This window comes from Maniola jurtina, chromosome 3, assembly GCF_905333055.1.
Source record: "Maniola jurtina chromosome 3, ilManJurt1.1, whole genome shotgun sequence".
Classification (NCBI taxonomy): Eukaryota; Metazoa; Arthropoda; class Insecta; order Lepidoptera; family Nymphalidae; genus Maniola; species Maniola jurtina.
Genome location: NC_060031.1, coordinates 3,948,458 through 3,967,791, shown reverse-complemented (window position 1 = coordinate 3,967,791; position 19,334 = coordinate 3,948,458). Strand labels below are relative to the sequence as shown.

The following is a 19,334-nucleotide window of genomic DNA, read 5'->3' as shown; positions in this document are numbered from 1 at the left end:
AACATTCGATTATCAACTTTCAGTTGTTTTTTTTATTCAGCTTAGACAATAAAGATGGATACTTCGAAAATTCGTGTGATTTTTGAATACGAGTTCCGACGCGGAACTAACGCGGCAGATGCGTTTGGAGAGGGGACTGCTAATGAACGCACTGTGCGATTTTGGTTTAAACGCTTTCGTGATGGAAACTTCGATTTGAAGAACGAACCACGTGGAAGACCGTCCACACAGGTGAATAACAATGATTTGAAAGAGATGGTGCAAGCCGGTCCGAGCCAAACTACCCAGGAATTAGCGGCATGGTTTAACGTTACCTTACCAACAATATTGACTCATTTGCGTCAAATCAATAAAATAAAAAAATATGAAATATGGGTGCCTCATGATTTGACTGATCTGCAGAAAGAAACGCGTGTTGAAACTTGCGTTGCCTTGTTGAATCGATACGGAAATGAAGGAATATTGGATCGAATTGTGACATGTGATGAAAAATGGATTCTTTACGATAATCGTAAGCGGAAAATGCAATGGCTGACCCCAGGTCAAACTCCGCAACAGAGAAATAAATTTATTTCTTATAATAGGGGTTAAAGTATGAAATTGCCGATTTGTACTGAAAAATAAAAATTCGTTTTTTTTTTTTAATTTAACATATTTATTTAATCAAAATAATTACCATTATTATCTATATATTGCTGCCATCTAATAGGAAGCTCATTTATGCCTTAGCGATAGAACTCTGGTGATCTAGATTCGTCAAACTGTGCGAAAGCATTTTGCACTGCCTCCTGAGAAGAAAACTTTTTATCACGCATTATTTTTATATAATACTAATCTTTGCATCCCGAATAGGAAAAACTATCGATCTGGGTCAGGGTTTGGGAATCAGGGCAAACCCAATGAGAGCAGGAATGTGGTGGCAGATGGGAATAAACAGGTTTGACAGTGTGACAACCTCCCTGGAGCAGTCGCGCTGGGGCAGGTCCCGGCAGTTTCAGTATAATGCCGTGTAGAAACCGATATGTTAGTCCGCTTCCAAAGACTGCATTATCACTTACCATCAGGTGATATCGCAGTCAAGGGCTAACTTGGAATGGAATAAAAAATAAAAATAAGCCCCAAAAAATCTTATTATAACCTCACGCTATACCTACTATAATTATACCAAGACCTTTTTTTGCATGAGCCTCCTTTTTTGAAGCAACTTGGATTACTTATGTTATCGATATTGTATTGCTATTCTGCGTTTCTTAGCTTTCATACCAAATTTTCATGCGTATCTCACACTTTTGCGTTTAATTTTCTGCAAGGTTCAGTCGCATACTCCATTGTGTTGAATTTTCCAAATGTAAACCTTACTTTTAAAGTTATTTTTGTTTCACAAGCAAGATGACTATTGCCTTTATGATATTTAATCATTTTTTGGGATCTTTTGCATCACAGATGTAATTATGTTCGGTTTTTTAGTTTGAAACTTTTCGATATATAGGAGGTACCTACTTACCGGCCGTGTAGGCATTTTGACTGAGAAGAGCACCACGATGTTTGCCTTGTTATTCTCAGTTGAGAGGTATTATTAGTCATCTCAAAATTGTTGTGTGAACTGCTTGTTGCTTGTAATTTTCCTTCAGGTTCAAAATTTTGAATTCCTAAAAAGTTGAATTCTCTTTTCTTGCTCTGAACTGTGTCGCTCTTGTCTCAATAAATAAATTACTTATTGATTTTGAATAAAAAAAAATATTTTTTTTGTTTCAAATAAACTTTTACAAGTACTTTTGAATCGTCAAATGTATCTACCACTGGTCCGTAATGCCTTGCGTTCGTGTCAGTCGTTAGTCGTTACCACAAGAATTTGCTTTCTTTTCCTACTAGGAGTTCCAATATTAGAAGCCCAATATAGGGAAATCGTTATGAAAGATGAAAAGATTCATATAAATTCGTCTACTCAAAAATTTATATTTGGTTCAGATTATATTTTATTACGGACTTGTTTTCGTTTTTCGTTTTGGATATTTTCATTATTTCTGACAGTTTAAACCTCTGAGAGTATTGTTTTAGCCATTTTTATCATAAACGGAACATGAGCAATTTATTGATCTAGGTACAGATTTGCCATATTTTGAGCTAGGTGCCTATACGTAAATCAGGAATAATCAATATAAATGCCAATTATGCCAAGTTTTAAAAGTATGTTTAAATTTTTTTTTTGCATTTTGGTGACTAATTAATTATTATATATTTACCTATAGTGGAAAACAGAAACAGAATGTTGCTTGTATCATTTTATTTTACATAGTAAGTATAAATATAAAATCGAAATCTAGTTTTGTATGAGTGGCCTCAAATCTGTCAACGATTGCAATATTATACCTAACGATTGCAGGTATAGTTCGCGACAGGTCGACATGGCAATCGGGGTGGGGATGCCCTGCACAGCCGTATAGCTCCCACGCTAAACCCGGGAACCGCGGGAACAAAAAAAAATATGGGATAGTTTGATTTTGGTTTGACTTAGGTTTGACTAAACAGTGATGTCGGCAGACATTATTTCATTAGCCTTTTTAATTTTGTCGGTTATGTCCAGAGCACTGTTCTTGTCAATTAACCACGCGCTGCCACTTTTTCCAGTTTTGTAACTATGCACCACCCCTTGAGCTGCTGCTTCGGACCTGAAAAAGAAATAGTCCAGTGTGAGTCGGACTTGCATACAAAGGGTTCCGTACCAGCGTAGAAGAAATAACACTTTTTAATTTGTTTTACCATTTAATTAGAAATTCACGGTTTTCGAATTTTTCCCTTTACTTGTGCTTAAGGTAATTGCTATTTGACAAATCGCAAAAATGCTGTACTTTGAAGTAAATTGTTTATTTTTCTAAAGCATTAACAGCTATTAAATACATGCAATTAAAAACTTCAGTTTGTGAAGATTATAAGGGCCTTTTTTAATTTAGTATACATTATCCCAATAATAAAAAAAAACCAAGTTGAAAACATTGCTGTTCGCAACTTGTTCTGTAAAAGTTTTCTTTAACATCTTGATACTTTGAAGCCAACCTCCAGAAAATGATATGTTTAGGTTTAGCAATCAATTTTAACTGTTAGTTTTATACTAAATGTTTTTCGTTTCTTAAATAATCTAAAACTAACCAAAAAACTTCCTGTGCTATTTATTTTCTTGCAGGCGCTCTATGGAATTCAGTGTCCACTGGACTGTCATGGCGGAAGGACTGTGCGCGTCATTTCGTCGCAAAATATTATTTAAAATGAATATAAGCTTATTATTTTTGAATGAAAGTTGTGTTTATAATCGTTGAAAAATAAAATAGGGATTTTTTCATTTCTAAATGAAGCCTGCTTATATACTAAATTTTATTCTAAAGTTACGGTTTTACCAGGTAAATACTCGGAGGTTGTCATAGATTATGATGACAGATAGTAAGTGTTCTAAATAGGTATTATACCTATGTTAGGAGATAGCGCGCCTCGTTCCGGGTGCCGTGTTCCGAAATGGATTTCGTAGTAGTGCAAGTTTGGTGCAAGCCCCACATGACGGAGGGGTATGCGTCAGGCATTTCCTGTGTACAAAAAAAAGACCTATATTTCGGATCCATATTTCATCACTGACAATATGCACTATTCAAAGACTGTTCTTCAAGCATTGAGGAATTTTGGACAGAGACATCTCGAAGGTTCCCGAAGGCTGCCTGAGTTAGATTTGTCGGCTAGCTAGCTTTTTTCGAAATTGGACTTACTTAGCTGGATTGTGTGTTAGAGATTTCTTATGAGATATTATATGTACATAATATAACCATCATAAGGAAGCTCAGATTCATGCTGCGGGCAATGGGGAGAGCCTAAAGGTTGGAACGCCATTTCGGCGGCCGTGTTTCCTGCCATATATACCATAGATACCTGCAAGCCAAGAGTGAATAGGCATCTTCCAGGTAAGCGTGCTCCAACTTGGACCTCATCATTGCTTTCTTTAAAGCATGATTGTCGTCAAGCGCAAGCGCAAAGATTCAGGCGGCGCAAACCCGTAGCATGTGGAAGACCCTATTAAAGACCTATGTTCACTGTGGACGTCTGTCGGTTGATGTTGATGATTATGTCTTTAGTGCAAGTAGTTCAGTAGTTTCAGAGTTTATCGATAACAAACAAACAAACCTTTCCTCTTCATAATATATGTACTTAGTAGCGCAAACTTGGAAAAAATCTCGTGGAAACTCTTTGATTTTCCGAGATAAATGTCATTTTACCTGGCAGCCCTAATCAATTTTATCACTGATAATAATAACTAATTCATAACCGTTAAAACTAAGAGTCAAAATCTCGTTTTTCTAGTCGAGTTCCGTAGGCTCTTTGAACCCACCGCATTATTATCCCAAGAAAACTTACCATTAGATGTAGGAATAATGGAAAGAGGTCACAACCCTCAGCAATAAAGAATACGATGCGGAGAGAGATGTCACTCTCAAGGTCTTTAAATGTATCCATGCAAAAAACCACGTCGACTGGTTGCTCCGTTGCAGCGTGATTGAATATTAAACCAACAAACACACTTTCGCATTTGAAATATGGCCAGTGATTATAAGAAACAGTTTAAATCTCTCTCTGCTCTCCGAGAGACGTTAGGCAAAGTGAACACGAATTATGACACTTCTGTGTTCTTATACAAGCTTAGGTCTCTCAATTTTGTCAATTAATGTCAAATTTCTTTCTCAGATCAAAACCTAGTAAGTGGTTTAAATTCAAGAGAAGTTTAGGCCGTAGTCTTCAACAAGAAACTCGGCGGTTGCTCTTTTCAAAGATTTGATATACAATATTAAATTGCTTAAAACGCACATAACTGAAAAGTTAGTAGTGCGTGATTCCAGGATCGAACCCCCGACCTTCGATTAGGAGGCGGACGTTCTAACCACTAGGCTATGACAGTTTTTAAATTAAAGGGGTTTAAATATTTTAGTGTGAAGACTGGCCTACACATTTATTCATTAGATGTGCATCACTTTCTTTTTTAGGGTTCCGTACCTCAAAATGAAAAACGGAGCTCTTAAAGGATCACTTCGTTGTCTGTCCATTTGTCCGTCCGTCCGTCAAGAAAACCTATACAGTACTTCCCGTTGATCTAGAATCACGAAATTTGTTCTCGGATTTATTCCTTTACTTGGGCTATGAGAGTTGAGACCTATCTACCTGCCCATAATTCTAGGTTAACGGGAAATACCCTATCGGTTTTCTTGACAGACACGACAGACGGACAGACGGACAGAAAGACAGACAACAAAGTGATCCTATAAGGGTCCCGTGTTTCCTTTTGAGATATGGAACCTTAAAAACATTATGTAAGTATGCAAAGTATTTCCCTTGCAAGCCATATTTAACAGTTGACATGTAGAGGTCATTGACTTTTCCTATCTTACTTTTAAGTTTTAATGCATCATTAAGTATTTACTGTTTTGACATGGTATTTAGATAATGGGTGATATTTATTTTATTTTATCTAATTCCTTTGAAAAACTTAGTAAGGCGCATTAATCTATAAAAAACCTAGCCAGTTCATAGACTTACTATGTTTTAAAATGGTCAAAGCGACTTACTAGCTTTTAATTTTACTTTAATGTGGGTGTCCTTACAATACAACGGGACATACTATGAAAGTTAGGCTTATGACATAAAACGATTTTCGGAAAAATGACATTTACTTTGTTTTGATATGGGGCGGTCGATATAATTAGGTACTAGGGTAAAGGCTCAAGTAAATGAACAGATTGGACGTTTTTACATGTATTAAGAGCTGGAATAAAAAACCGGCTGATATACCTTTTTTAAATATTTTCTTACAAATTCTTACACTTTTTTCAATTTCAATTTCAAAACCGTGTTCCGTTCAAACCGTTCAAAAGTGCGTGTGCGTGCGTCCATGTGTGTGTGTGAGTGTGTGTGAGTATATACTTGTCTGTATGTTTGTACGAGTGTTTGTTAGTGTGGTATTGCGTTGTATAACCACATGTGTAGCGAACAGAGTCAAAGCTTCATACAAGCGCGCTACGATAGGTACACTACTACAAGCTTGAGGCGCGTGTGTGCGTGAGCACAGGCGCTACGTCGCGTACGGAGAGAAATCGGTTTATATCGGCTCGGCCTGTGCTCAAGCTCAGGGGCTGCAGTACACGTCGCGCGTCGTGTTTTCATTTAATTTAATGTTAATGATAATAATTTAAATAGTGTTTAAAATCTATTTTCTTGAACTGTCATAGATTTTGTTCAAAATCAATATCTGAGGATCCCTAGGATCACAAAACAGGATATTGTTACCAAATTTAAAAAAATCGACGCCATTTTGAAATTCTTTGTTAATTGACCGATTTCGTTCAAAATCGATATTTAGAGCTCCCTGGGATCACAAAATAAGAAACTGTTACCAAAATTTAAAAAAGTCGACGCCATTTTGAAATTCTTTGTTAATTGACCGATTTTGTTCAAAATCGATATTTAGAGCTCCCTGGGATCACAAAATAGGAACCTGTAACCAAAATTTAAAAAAGTTGGCACCATTTATAATTCTTTCTAAATTGACTGATTTCGTTCAAAATCGATATTTAGATCTATCGATCGATATTTAAAGATCGATATTTAAACTAGGCAATCACAACAAAAACAAACTTTACCATCTTGTTGAACAAATAACTATTGTTAATTAAATTGTATCCTCCAGTGCCAGCCCTACCAAAATAGTTATAAATTTTGCTCGCTTCTTAGAAGCTTTGCCTCTGTTTGCTACTCTATGGTATAACACCATGTTAGTAAATCTTAGTATATTTTTAACCGACTTTAAAAAAAGGAAGAGGTTCTGAATTCGTTGGTATCTTTTTTTTTATGTATGTTCCCCGATTACTCAAAGACGCCTGGACCGATTTGGATTTTTTTTTTGTTTGATAGGGTATACTTTGCAAGTGGTCCCATATAAATTTGGTAAAGATCTTTGAAGATGGAGAACAGAACTCCTCAATGGATAAGAGCAAATTCAATTTTTTTTTAATGTATGTTCACCGATTGCTCAAAGACGCCTGGACCGATCTGGATTTTTTTTTTTTTTTGAAAAGCTAGGTATACTTTGCAGGTGGTCCCATATAAATTTGATGAAGTTCTGATGAATATCTTCTGAGATGGAGAACAGAACTCCTCAATGGATAAGAGCAAATTGCTCGCGATCAGTGTAATTGCTTAGTAAACAGTAGGGTTTTAGCTGGGCATGGCATATTATTATAGTACAGTGGGGCCACTAAAAATTTTGAAATAAAAAATTTTCAAAATAAAAATAAAACCGACTTCAAAAACCACAATAACTTAAATTATTTTTTACTTTTTAGTGTTTGTGATTTTGAAGTCGGTTTTATTTTTCTTTTGAATTTTTTTTATATTTATTCTGGTATTCTGCTTTCTTGGATATGGATCCCTCTTGGGTATCCCCATTTCTCTCTGTCTTTGGTACTATCAAGCTAATTTTCTCTCGCGATTTGCACAATAGCATTAGACCAACGCGTCTTCGGTCTACCTACCTGTCTTTCTTTCATCTGTAAAAATCGATACAATATGACCATTTGCATTTCAGTTTTAGGGCATGTCTCAAGGTGTCTGTAGGCTTTGTCTTTTTTCTTATGTCTTCAATTCTCACTTTGAATATTTTTTGCTTAATTTATGCACCTTGCCATCGCCCTTTAGCAAGTCACTATTTCTTTTTATATTCTTTGTCTGGACCCATGTTTGGCTGGCATAGGTAAGGCATGGCAGGATGCATGTATCTATAACGGATCTTTTAAGATGTACTGGGTAAGCTCCTTTCATTCTTTCCTTTTGTGCCCAGTAAAACAAGCATACTCGGGCTACTTTGAGAACCCATTAGCAGCTAACAGCAAGGCCTGGACTCAAATTTTTATATGTGGAAGCTGTATTTCCTCGTTGCGTTTATGAGCAAATAAGAATAGTTAACTACTTTTACTAAAAAAAAATTTTATAATTTGGCGCAAACCATCTAAACACCATGATGATTATTATTTCTGCATTGTGAATATTACCAGAAGAAACAGCAAAAAAAATTGTTCCAAGCGGCTCTATTGTAACTTGCAGTCTTCTAAAACAGGTTTTATTTATTATTATTATGTAAAATAGTTTTTGATTTATCGCGCAAAATGTAGAAAAAAATATACAATAAGTCAAAAACTGAAAATCTGACATTTTTTTTAAAATTCCAAGGCGAAAATATACTTAAGAATTTATTAATAGGAATCGAGAGTTTATGCACTAGATAGAGTTCGTTCATTCACTGAAATTCCCAGTTCATTTACTGGCAATTTATCCTTTTGTTAAATAAAATAATTTATAATAATTAATACCACGCATTTTTTTGCGTTTTTGATATTTAAATAATTTAAGAGTGTATACCTACTGTGTATAGACACAGATAAAAAAAAATATAAAAATTATATATAGAACGATTCTCATACATGTATATCTTAATTTTAGGTCAAAGTCAGGGTAGTCCTTATTCGTTCATGTACTGGATCTTTTACCCTCCTACGTCAAAATACTAAAAGTCCGCGTAAATTTCGCAGATTGAAATGTCTGCTTGATTAATTGTCAATAGAGGGTCATGACATGTCAAAATTGCTAGTTTGAAGGGGAAATCGTCAATGTCATTCGCATAGGTTTTCCTCTTAAGACAACTACCTGCCTACGGGAGGTATCCCATATATTTTGATTCCTTTGAAAGGTCTGGACAGACAGACAATAAATTGATCCTATAAGGGATCCTGGTTGATGATGATGATTACTATAATTTTCATTTCATTCAATAGGTACCAAATATTGTGGACCGTAGCATTTATTTAATACCTGTTTCGTAGCATCTACCTATTTTTTAAATCAAATATGAAAATATGGTTAAGTACTAAAAAAATGGTACATACGATTGTGCTATACTTGTTGAAAAATATTCCTTTATAATCTCTGTAGTTCTATCCTCAAAACTTTTACACGTTCTCAAAATGTTGGTGTCTGTTTCTCCAAAACACATAGTCAGAACACGAACGTTTGTTCGCGAATATAGTTCTTCCATCTGAAATAATAAAATGTCCTAATAAATGTCATGGAATGTGAATTCGATGATTTATCTAGAACTAGTTTTTGCCCGTGACTTTGTTTGCGTCTACTACACAAATTTCAATCCCTATTTTGCCCCCTTAATGGTTGAATTTTCAAAATTCCTTTTTAGCAGATGTCCCAATAGCTATCTGCATGCCTTTCAGCGCGATCCGTCCATAATTTCAGCTGTGCGTTAATAGATCAGTCAGTCAATCAGACAGTCCAGTCAGTCAGCCAGTCAGTCAGTCAGTCACTCAGTCACTCAGTCAGTTAGTCAGTCAGTCAGCTTTTTCTTTTATATATGATGACTCGTTTATTCAATGACAAGTTAGCGCTGGACTATATAAAGTGGCCAATGACTCACAGTCTTGTAAAATAGATTAAACTGAAAGAAATGTTTCAGAGTTACCCATACTTACCCTTCTGCTTCTAAACTTCTTACACAAAAATAACTATACTGTTTGCCTTTCTTACTAATACCTTTCCAGGCAACCTACTGCGGGGTGATCACAAAGTACACTAGAGAGGTTCAGATTCTGACTCAGAGCTGACATATCCAGGTAGCAAACAAAGAAACGAGTTTAGCTTTGGAACAGCTAACATCATACATATCAAGTGTAAACTCACCCCAAGACGACAACTGAACTGAAGAATAGCACTCTTAGTGCCAGCATATACAGGAAGTAAACCAATTTCGTGAGAAAGAGCAACTATGGATGATACATTGATAATGGTTCCGCCTTTGCCTCCACGATCTACTCTCATCAACTCTAATGCTTTAAATGATGACGCCACTATCGCCGTCTAAAAGAAAATTAATACTTCGCATTAAAATTTTATATTGTTTGTGATTTAATTTTCTCTTGAGGATAGATACTGGTGTTACAGAAGTCCATATTACATAAGAAACAATACAATATTATTACAAAGTTTCAAAGTTACTTTGGTGTCGGAGTGAATCGTAGGTTGTAAAATATCTCTTGGAAAATATTGTGTGACGTGGATGCGTTATGGTGATGCATATCGCATGCTTATACAGTCTCCTGCATATTCTGTAGATTGTAGCGGAAGTGCGAATGGTTTAAGATTTATTTGATTTCAGTGACTTACTTTTATTGAGTGATTATTGTTCTTTGTGTGGTTGAGAAGATTTTTTGCATATTCATTTTGTAGCCTTTTAAGCATTTAATAGTTTTAATAATTTAACGATACTTACAAAATTTACTTCTATTTGCAATCGGTATTTATCACTCGATTCATCTGCTATGCCAGCATTGTTTACGACTATATCTATACATCCGTGATCTTCTATAACTTTGTTGTAAACATCGTATAACTGTTCCGCTTTCGTGACGTCACATTTAAAGAAACTCACAATTCCTTCGCCATGTTTTGTTCGTAATTCATTTTCAAGTGCTGCTCCGGCATCATCTTTTACGTCGATAATTGCTACAAACTGGAAATTACAAAAAAAGGCTTACTGGAAGGAAACTCTCTTGCAATAACTACATTACTAAATGTTTCAGTTAAACAGCTCGTTTTTAGATTCACTTCATACAATTCTAGTTCTAAACTTGCAACGGATTTTTTAACCCCCGACCCAAAAAGGGGGGTGTTATAAGTTTGACGTGTGTATCTGTCTGTGGCATCGTAGCTCCTAAACTAATGAACCGATTTTAATTTAGTTTTTTTTTGTTTGAAAAGTAGCTTGATCGAAAGTGTTCTTAGCTATAATCCAAAAAAATCGGTTCAGGCGTTTGAGTTCAGCAGTTATCAACTCATTTCTAGTTACTGTAACCTTCACTTGTCGGGGGTGTTATAAATTTTTAATTTACACTTGTTATTACTTTTGCTCAACCGATTTCGAGCACTAGTTTCCATCACATTAGAACATAACTAAATTATTGTGAGAAGGAGTATCTATCGTTTATAAAACAAATATTTTTGTTTAAATGCATTTACTTCATCAATGAACTTGAGGCTCTTATAACATGATATTGTGGGCAAAATAAAACAAAATAATTGTTTATTTTAAGTAGGTGATACTAAATTATATTACTCTTTTCATCAAATACCTACAGCAGCAGCTTTCAAGCACAACTTATCCTTTCACTTTAGATAAAGGTTAGTAAACAAGTCGTATTCAGCACTTACGTACAAAAGAACTTTCTCTACAAAGAAAATATTTCGCTTTCGTTCGTAGATTTTTCACAATATAATAATACTGCTGAAATAATCTTTAATTGAACTACTTTAGTGTTGTAGATTTTTTTCTGGTGACCTACATTGCCCTATTTTGGTCGAAATCAATGTTAATGGAGGTAGATAACGTAGAGAATCTGAATGTGGTAACCATATACCTAGATAAGATTTTATCTATTCAACTACAAATTACCAAAAAAAAAATTGATACTACTTAGTGCTTGAAAACTCCAGGATTTTACGGTAGAGCTGAACTACAAAAGCTTATCATATTATAATATTATATGTATACAAAATCTACTGGAATAATGCCAATAAAACTGTAAATAAGATAATACATAGCATAACGTTTGCCTATTTAGAACTCTTGACTTTCAGAAATAATAGTAGCCGATATTATTATCTGTCTCCAGGATGCAAGCTGTCTCTGTACCAAATAGATAAAGGTGGATTTAGGGTTTTTAGAATCCCTTTGTAAACTCTTTCATCTAAACTGGTTCAACGGATGGACGCCGTGAAAAGCTTTGACAGAGAAACACATTTTTGCATAAAATATTGGTATGGAAATATGGATATACTTACTAGCTAATTTCTACAACTACGTGTCCCTGTTCCAGGATCCCGTTTTCAGAAACTTTTCTTATTGGGACGACGATATAAACAGGGATTTAAAAAATTTTCATTCAGGTTGCATGAAAATTTTTTAAATCCCTCTAAATTTTTAGTAGACCCACCGGCTCAGGTTGTGCGTGGTTTGTCAGTCAGTCAGTTTCTTATTTGTTTTACAAGCTTTTGCCCGTTACTTCGACTGTGTGATAATATATAGTTCTCAGGAAGAATGTAGCCTATCTATCAGTGAAAGAATTTTCAGACTCGGATCATTAGTTCCGGAGATTACTTCCTACATACAAACTTATAAACTTTACCTGTTTATGATATGATTTTATTAGTGTACCTAGATCGATTTTATTACCCGAACATACCTTTACACCTTCCTTAACAAATTCCCTCACAACACTTGCACCGATACCATTTGCACCACCAGTAACAATCGCTACTAGATTTTTTAAACTATACATCACTAAATTTATTCTAGGGCGTCAAATTCCGCGTAAAAAGTAAAAGCGACTGCGAAGACGAAACACGAAATGCTGAACGCAACGCTTACATTAAAGTGGGGGTTGTCTGATAAATACCTAATAAGTAATAACACAGGAAAAGATATAATTGGATATTCCTAAGTATTTCTCTGTCCAATTATTTCTTTTCCTCTGATAAAGCATTCATGCAACGCGTCGCCTAAGACTTGCGTTCTATTTGACTATGTGTATCTAACGTATAGCACTTAATACTATACTGTTTGTAAAGATTTCTTACTTCGTTATTAATGTGAAGCAGTAGCATAATATTGTAATATATTGCACCAGGAGATAATATATAAATATAACGGGTTGGTGTCATTGTACCATCTTGTTACCTAGGAACATCTTTAGGTCACATAAATCGTTAGGTATTCAATAAAATTTAATTCCTTTTTTCCTTAAATATAAATTACATCTAGAATTGCACTGGGAAAACACCTAAACAACTATAATCTTAATATTAAAATGTTAAATATCATTGTTTTCCTCATCACATCAGTCGAATATGTCTCCAGCCATAATTTCGTATCCTTTATTTACTCTGTCTGTAATGTCTTGCACTTTACACCAAATGAGCCATGTGCTGCCACTACCGCCACGTTTGTATGCCTCTACAACTCCTTTTGCTGCTTCTTCGGCTCTGTAAATTGAAAAAAAATATCAAAGGTATATAATAAGATCACACTAAGTAATGTAAAATATACACAGAGAGACAGACAGCCGAGTGACATTAATAGGGCTCCGTTTTTACCCTTTGGGTACGGACCCTACGGAAACCTAAAAAAGCGAGGCCTGATTCGCACTTGACCGGTTTTTTATCATTGAGTGTTATTTTTTAACCCCCGACCCAAAAAGAGGGTTGTTATAAGTTTGACGTTGTGTGTGTGTCTATCTGTCTGTGGCATCGTAGCTCCTAAACGAATGAACCAATTTTAATTTAATTTTTTTTTTGTTTTGTTGATCGAGAGTGTTTTTAGGTTTAATCCAAGAAAATCGGTTTAGCCGTTTGAATCAGCTCTTTTCTAGTTACTGTAACCTTCACTTGTCGGGGGTGTTATAAATTTTTAATTTACACTTGTTCATCTATATTTTCAAACCCACGATTCACGTCACATTAACAAATTTCCCTAGCGCACTCCCCAGCGCTCTTCATAATATGATACTCATAATATGAAGGTGTAATTGGTTCTCATTTGAATATTAACCAATCAAACTCAATAAAATTTTGTAGACTAAAATATATTATGTCTGTGGTTTGCCGGATTTCCGTAAAATAATATATAGTTTGCAAGTTAGACGGATTCAAAGATTCTTAAGTAAATACTTGAGCCTGTGTAATTTTAAAACTAAAAACACAGATATTAGTTTCTAGAATTGTCTAAGTATAAAACTTTTTTAAGTTTGATTGGTTAATATTCAATTGAGAGCCAAAGCCATAATTCCATATTATCATAATAATAATGTATACTTATATATGTACCTATATTTTATGGATTTGTAGAAAGCAAGAATGTGAAAGTCAGATTTTTGCAACTATTATGCACGACGCGAATTCTCGTCATGACCCAAATATATCCGGTTTGCAGTTTGGTTAAAAATAAACGTCACGTTTTTGTTATTTAGCTATTAGTTATTAGCAATTGCGTAAAATATTACGAACCCAAAAAAAGATTTACTATGCATCTTTTGTCAAAAAAAAGTACCTAAGTCGATATTTCACTGATGAAGAATTTGGCTTGTATACAACCCAGCACCTACCTAAGGTTCAGCTTTGCTATGGTTTTAGGTTTTCAATGTCAACAAGTGTAAATTAAAAATTTATAACACCCCCGACAAGTGAAGGTTACAGTAACTAGAAAAGAGCTGATAACTTTCAAACGGCTGAACCGATTTTCGTGGATTATAGCTAAGAACACTCTCGATCAAGCCACCTTTCAAACAAAAAAAAAACTAAATTTAAATCGGTTTATTAGTTTAGGAGCTACGATGCCGCAGACAGATACACAGACACACAGATACACACGTCAAATTTATAACACCCCTCTTTTTGGGTCGGGGGTTAAAAATAACTCAACGTGGTACGTACGTTTGCAACGGTTCATATTTGACTATCGTCTTCATTTTCCGTGTCAGTTCCTCATCAAAGCTTCGTACTTCTGAAATCAAATTGGTATCCGTCGCTCCCAAACAGGTGGTTATCGTTCTTACTTTTGTCTTTGAGTAGTAGGCTTCTTTCTGTAATTTTATTTAATTTTTAGGGTTCCGTAACTCAAAAGGAAAAACGGAAACCTTAAAGGATCACCTGAGCTTAACTTAACATTGAGCAATTTATGCTATTATATTTACAAATTCTTTTCCTTACTTAAACGAAAATTAATGCTAGTCTGTAATGAAAATTAACATCAAAAAAATAAGGTTAGTTACAAAAATAATAGTGTAGGAATGTAATACGAAATTGTAGTTCGGATTCTTGCTAAATAATAATTATTAATTAGTGTTAATGCTAACCCCAATAATTCTACTCGAAGTAAAATGAGGGACTGCCGCTTTAGTTGCTCCGTAGATTTTTTATTATTATAATTGACTCAACACCAAATCCATACTAATCCATTCTACATATATACTAAATACTTAATATTATAAATGCGGAAGTGTGTCTGTCTGTCTGTCTGTCTGCTACCTTTTTACGGCCCAGCAGTTTAACCGATTCTGACTAAATTTGGCTTATATCCCAGGGATGGACATAGGCTACTTTTTATCCCGGAAAATCAAACAGTTCTCAGGGGATTCCTAAAGACCCATTTGCTCAACCGATTTGCACGAAAGGTACAGAGGTAGCTTGCGTCCATGTTATTGATATAGACAACTTTTTATCCCGGAAAACCAAACAGTTCTCACGGGATCTTCAAAAACCTAAATCCACGCGGACGAAGTCGCGGGCCTCCTCTAGTATAACATACACATAACAAAACATATTTAGTTGAATTAGTTACAACAACAAAACATTACCGTGTACCTGTTTCGCGAACTAGTAAAAACTGTAAAGTAGTTAATAATAAAGTAGTAGTAATAATTTTGTTTCTGTTATTTATATTTTTTGTTGTTTCTGTTATTTTTTGTGTTTCTGTTATTTTATTTTTTGTTATTTGTGTTATTTTATTTTTTAAACATTATTTTAAAATATGATAATAATGAGTTAATAAATAAATGAGAGATTAAAAATAGTAATGACCGAAGATTAATTGGTTTTTCTTGGGACTTTTTCCGATTAGTTTTCACTCACTCACTGTTCCGGTACAAACCTCATTTGCAACACAGCCAGGCATTAGTTATTATGTATAATAGAAACGGCTAACCCCAATACTCGAAGTAAAATGTAGGACTGCAGCTTTAGTCGCACCATAGATGAAGGCCGTTGGTGACAGCAGAGCAAGAGCGCTAACCGATGAAACATTTATAATGGTGCCTCCCTTGCCCCCTTTATCTTCACGCATCAATTCTAAAGCCTTTAGAGTACTTGTAACAAGAGCTGTCTGAAAAAAATTGAGGAAGTGGTAAACAAAATGGTGTAATTACACTTTTTTTCGTTAATCCCGATGTGTTTGGATCTCGGAATCCGAATCTGATTTCATTTTCAAACAAAATGGCCTAAAACTGTACTGAAATTGAGTACAAAGTTCGTGGTTTCGGCCACTGAATACAAACTGGAACTCATAAATTGAAACAAAGTTCGTGATTTCGTTCATCACAATATGATTGCGGATCAGTTTTAGCTTTCGTTCAGTTTTTGCTCCTTCTGTAAAATTTTATTTCATGCCTTTACACCGTTTTGTTCGCCAGCTCCTCAATCACTCAAAAACAAGGCCTTAAGTAGGTTCAAAATGGAGTTAGTACTGTCTTTCCCAGAAGGAAGCCGTCCTCCCTTCGAGTATGGCGAAGAAGTCAGGGACCCTCACCGCAGCAAACATGGCTTTAGCACTGCAGAAACGCGGATGCTTCAATAGGATGCGGAAGGCGTTGTTATATTGTATCCTAAGCGCATTATAGCTGCGCTTGGTAAACTTTGTCTAATCTGTGCATGCAATAAAAATTGTCTTTTGGTACTTATTTGGTGATATAAAATGGTGTATAGTTTGTCAAAAGATTTAATGAGTATTTTAAGAAAAAAAGCTTACGAAATTTATTTCAATCTCCTTCTTATACATATACATGTCATCATTAGCTATGCCTGCATTATTAACAACCACATCTAAACTGCCGTATTTATCTGTTGTCTTCTTGAATGCTGCAAACAGATCATCATCTTTTGTGACGTCACATTTAAAAAACTTTACTTTATCTTTGCCATGTTGTATCGCTAATTCCTTTTCCAGATTATTGCCAGATTTCTCTTCAATATCCAGTATAGAGACAAACTGTAATTTATTGATTTATGGTTAAAACCGGGAGCCGCAGCAGAAATGGTTAAAAATGGCAAGCAGCGCAAACTGTAAGTATGCCTTTCTTATAGAGAGTTACATTTTCGTTCCAAAAAAACATTACGAGACATTTCACCGCGATTAATAGCCTCATCGGGTGACAAATGGGCTGGCTCATTTTTTATGCGATGGATCAGCCTGACTATCCAGCGTGGAAATGCAGCCAGTATTCTTGGCACCATTCCACGTGGTCATGATTTGGAATGGATTTTCTATACTTAGATAAGACTAGCCTTCAGTTTTATGGTGATATTTTCAATAAAAAAAAAATTACATCATTATCTTACAAATCAAACAAAATATGACAATCAAAAAGTGAACAATGTAATCTATTTTAAATGATTTGGCTTTGACTTTGACTTTACCTTAGCACCCTCCTTCAGGAATTTTCTTACAATCGCAGCCCCGATACCATTTGCTGCGCCTGTTACCAGTGCCACTTTATCAACTAAATCAAACATATTCTTAGTTTGACTTCCTCACGTAAACTGATTTAAATATCATAATATCTGAAGAAATGACTAGGTATGTACCTATTATGAGGAAAGACGGTGTGTAATAAAATTCGTCAAGTGCGAGTCGGACGCATACGAAGGGTTGCGTACCGTCGTACAAGAAATAATACTTTATTTTTTTTAAATTTTCATTGCAGTCACTTTTAATTTTTTAACCCCCGACCCAAAAAGAGGGGTGTTATAAGTTTGACGTATCTGTGTATCTATGTATCTGTGTATCAGTGTATCTGTGTATCTGTCTGTGGCATCCTAGCTCCTAATCTAATAAACCGATTTTAATTTTGTTTTTTTGTTTGAAAGGTGGCTTGATCGAGAGTGTTCTTAGCTATAATCCAAGAAAATCGGTTCAGCCGTTTGAAAGTTATCAGCTCTTTTCTAGTTACTGTGACCTTCATTTGTCGGGGGTGTTATAAATTTTTAATTTACACTTGTTATTATTTCTTGTCATAGGGGCAACGGAAATACACATTTAGTGAAAATTTCAACTCTCTATACCTATTACAGTTCGTGAAATACAGCCCGCTGACAGACAGACAGACGGACGGACGGACAGATGGAAAACGGAGTCTTTAGTAATAGGGTCCTATTGGCACCCTTCGGGTACGAAACCCTGAAAAACAATGACCGTGTAGGTTTCATATAGTTGTAAAAATGTTTTAAATGTCCTGATAACATAGTCACAACAAGACTTATCGGAATTTTAATGTCTGAAGTTATCTTATCGGGTGGTTTACAGGGTTCCGTGCACGAAGGTTGCCAACAGGACCCTATTTAGTTAAATAGGGTAATAGGGATAGACGAACGGACAGTGGAGTTAGTAGCCTCCGTTGTCCATCCGTTTCTCTGTCATCGAGCTGTATCTCATGAACTGTATGTAGTAAGTAGAGAGTTAAAATTTTCACTGAGTATTTTTATCGTCGCTATACTTAACACGATTATAAAAAAACCATGTATGTGGACCACCATACAAAATGAAAATAAATAAAAACGTGCATGTAGTGTCATATCTTGTACGGAATCCTTCGTGTTTTTCACTGAGTATTTTTTTACGAATTTTCACTGAGTATTTTTATCGTCGCTATACTTAACACGATTATAAAAAAACCATGTATGAGGACCACCATACAAAATGAAAATAAATAAAAACGTGCATGTATTGTCATATCTTGTACGGAATCCTTCGTGTGCAGGTGCAACTCGCACTTGACCGGTTTTTTATCTGATAATGCAGGAGGATTATGTGAAAAAATATTTATACGCAGTAATGGCGCAGTATTCATGATTGTAATGTAGGAGACAATAGTTCGTCTTGAGTCCAACCTTTCAAATTTTTCAAAACCCTTGAAACCTTTGCAAATACCTAACACCCTTACCTTGAATATGCCTTCCGAAACAGTTCTTGTTGCTAGCGCAATAATCTTATATAGTCATCGATATAATTCAGGTTCTCCTTATTGAGTAAGGCGCCATCTCTAGAGGCTAGAGAATCGAGGCGATAGTGTTGCCGCCGAGTGACTTGATACAAGTTATGTACGATACGATACGTGATGAGACCCTGTCATCATACGATTCGTGACTCTAGACGAGTATAACGTCACGGACAGGCTCTGGACGAGTATAACGTCACGGACAGTGCGATACGATGCGTGACTCTGGACGAGTATAACGTCACGGACAGGGCGATACGATGCGTGACTCTAGACGAGTATAACTTCACGGACAGGGCGATAATACGATGCGTGACTCTGGACGAGTATAACGTCACGGACAGGGCGATACGATGCGTGACTCTGGACGAGTATAACGTCACGGACAGGGCGATACGATGCGTGACTCTGGACGAGTATAACGTCACG

The 19,334-nt window shown here is 35.5% G+C and overlaps 2 protein-coding genes across 2 annotated transcripts; one reads left to right on the top strand and one right to left on the bottom strand.

The window, feature by feature from the left end:
* The first annotated feature begins 54 nt into the window (after positions 1 to 54).
* Positions 55 to 1,013, top strand: LOC123878948 (histone-lysine N-methyltransferase SETMAR-like). The gene is made up of 2 exons (XM_045926328.1): positions 55 to 511; positions 853 to 1,013. Exons 1-2 carry the CDS (start codon positions 55 to 57, stop codon positions 1,011 to 1,013), a joined length of 618 nt encoding a protein of 205 aa, XP_045782284.1.
* A 1,497-nt stretch (positions 1,014 to 2,510) lies between these two features.
* LOC123878939 (uncharacterized short-chain type dehydrogenase/reductase y4vI-like) lies at positions 2,511 to 17,472 on the bottom strand. Its single transcript, XM_045926319.1, has 10 exons — positions 17,329 to 17,472; positions 16,661 to 16,900; positions 15,842 to 16,018; positions 14,572 to 14,720; positions 12,984 to 13,125; positions 12,327 to 12,443; positions 10,358 to 10,597; positions 9,769 to 9,945; positions 8,967 to 9,115; positions 2,511 to 2,669 (listed from the first exon to the last, which is right to left on the bottom strand). The coding sequence occupies exons 1-10, from the start codon at positions 17,422 to 17,424 to the stop codon at positions 2,522 to 2,524; spliced, it is 1,635 nt and encodes a 544-aa protein (XP_045782275.1). The 5' UTR covers positions 17,425 to 17,472; the 3' UTR covers positions 2,511 to 2,521.
* Between the last annotated feature and the right edge of the window lie 1,862 nt (positions 17,473 to 19,334).

What these genes read in the sequence shown, in the direction of transcription:
- LOC123878948 (XM_045926328.1), top strand. Translation starts at nt 55, where the DNA reads ATGGATACTTCGAAAATTCGTGTGATTTTTGAATACGAGTTCCGACGC. An exon ending in ATGGATTCTTTACGATAATC is followed by an intron (nt 512 to 852) that starts GTAAGCGGAAAA and finishes CATCCCGAATAG; the next exon opens with GAAAAACTATCGATCTGGGT.
- LOC123878939 (XM_045926319.1), bottom strand. Translation starts at nt 17,424, where the DNA reads ATGTTTGATTTAGTTGATAAAGTGGCACTGGTAACAGGCGCAGCAAAT. An exon ending in TTGTTAAGGAAGGTGTAAAG is followed by an intron (nt 10,598 to 12,326) that starts GTATGTTCGGGT and finishes TGTAATTTCCAG; the next exon opens with TTTGTAGCAATTATCGACGT. An exon ending in TGCAAATAGAAGTAAATTTT is followed by an intron (nt 9,946 to 10,357) that starts GTAAGTATCGTT and finishes ATTTTCTTTTAG; the next exon opens with ACGGCGATAGTGGCGTCATC.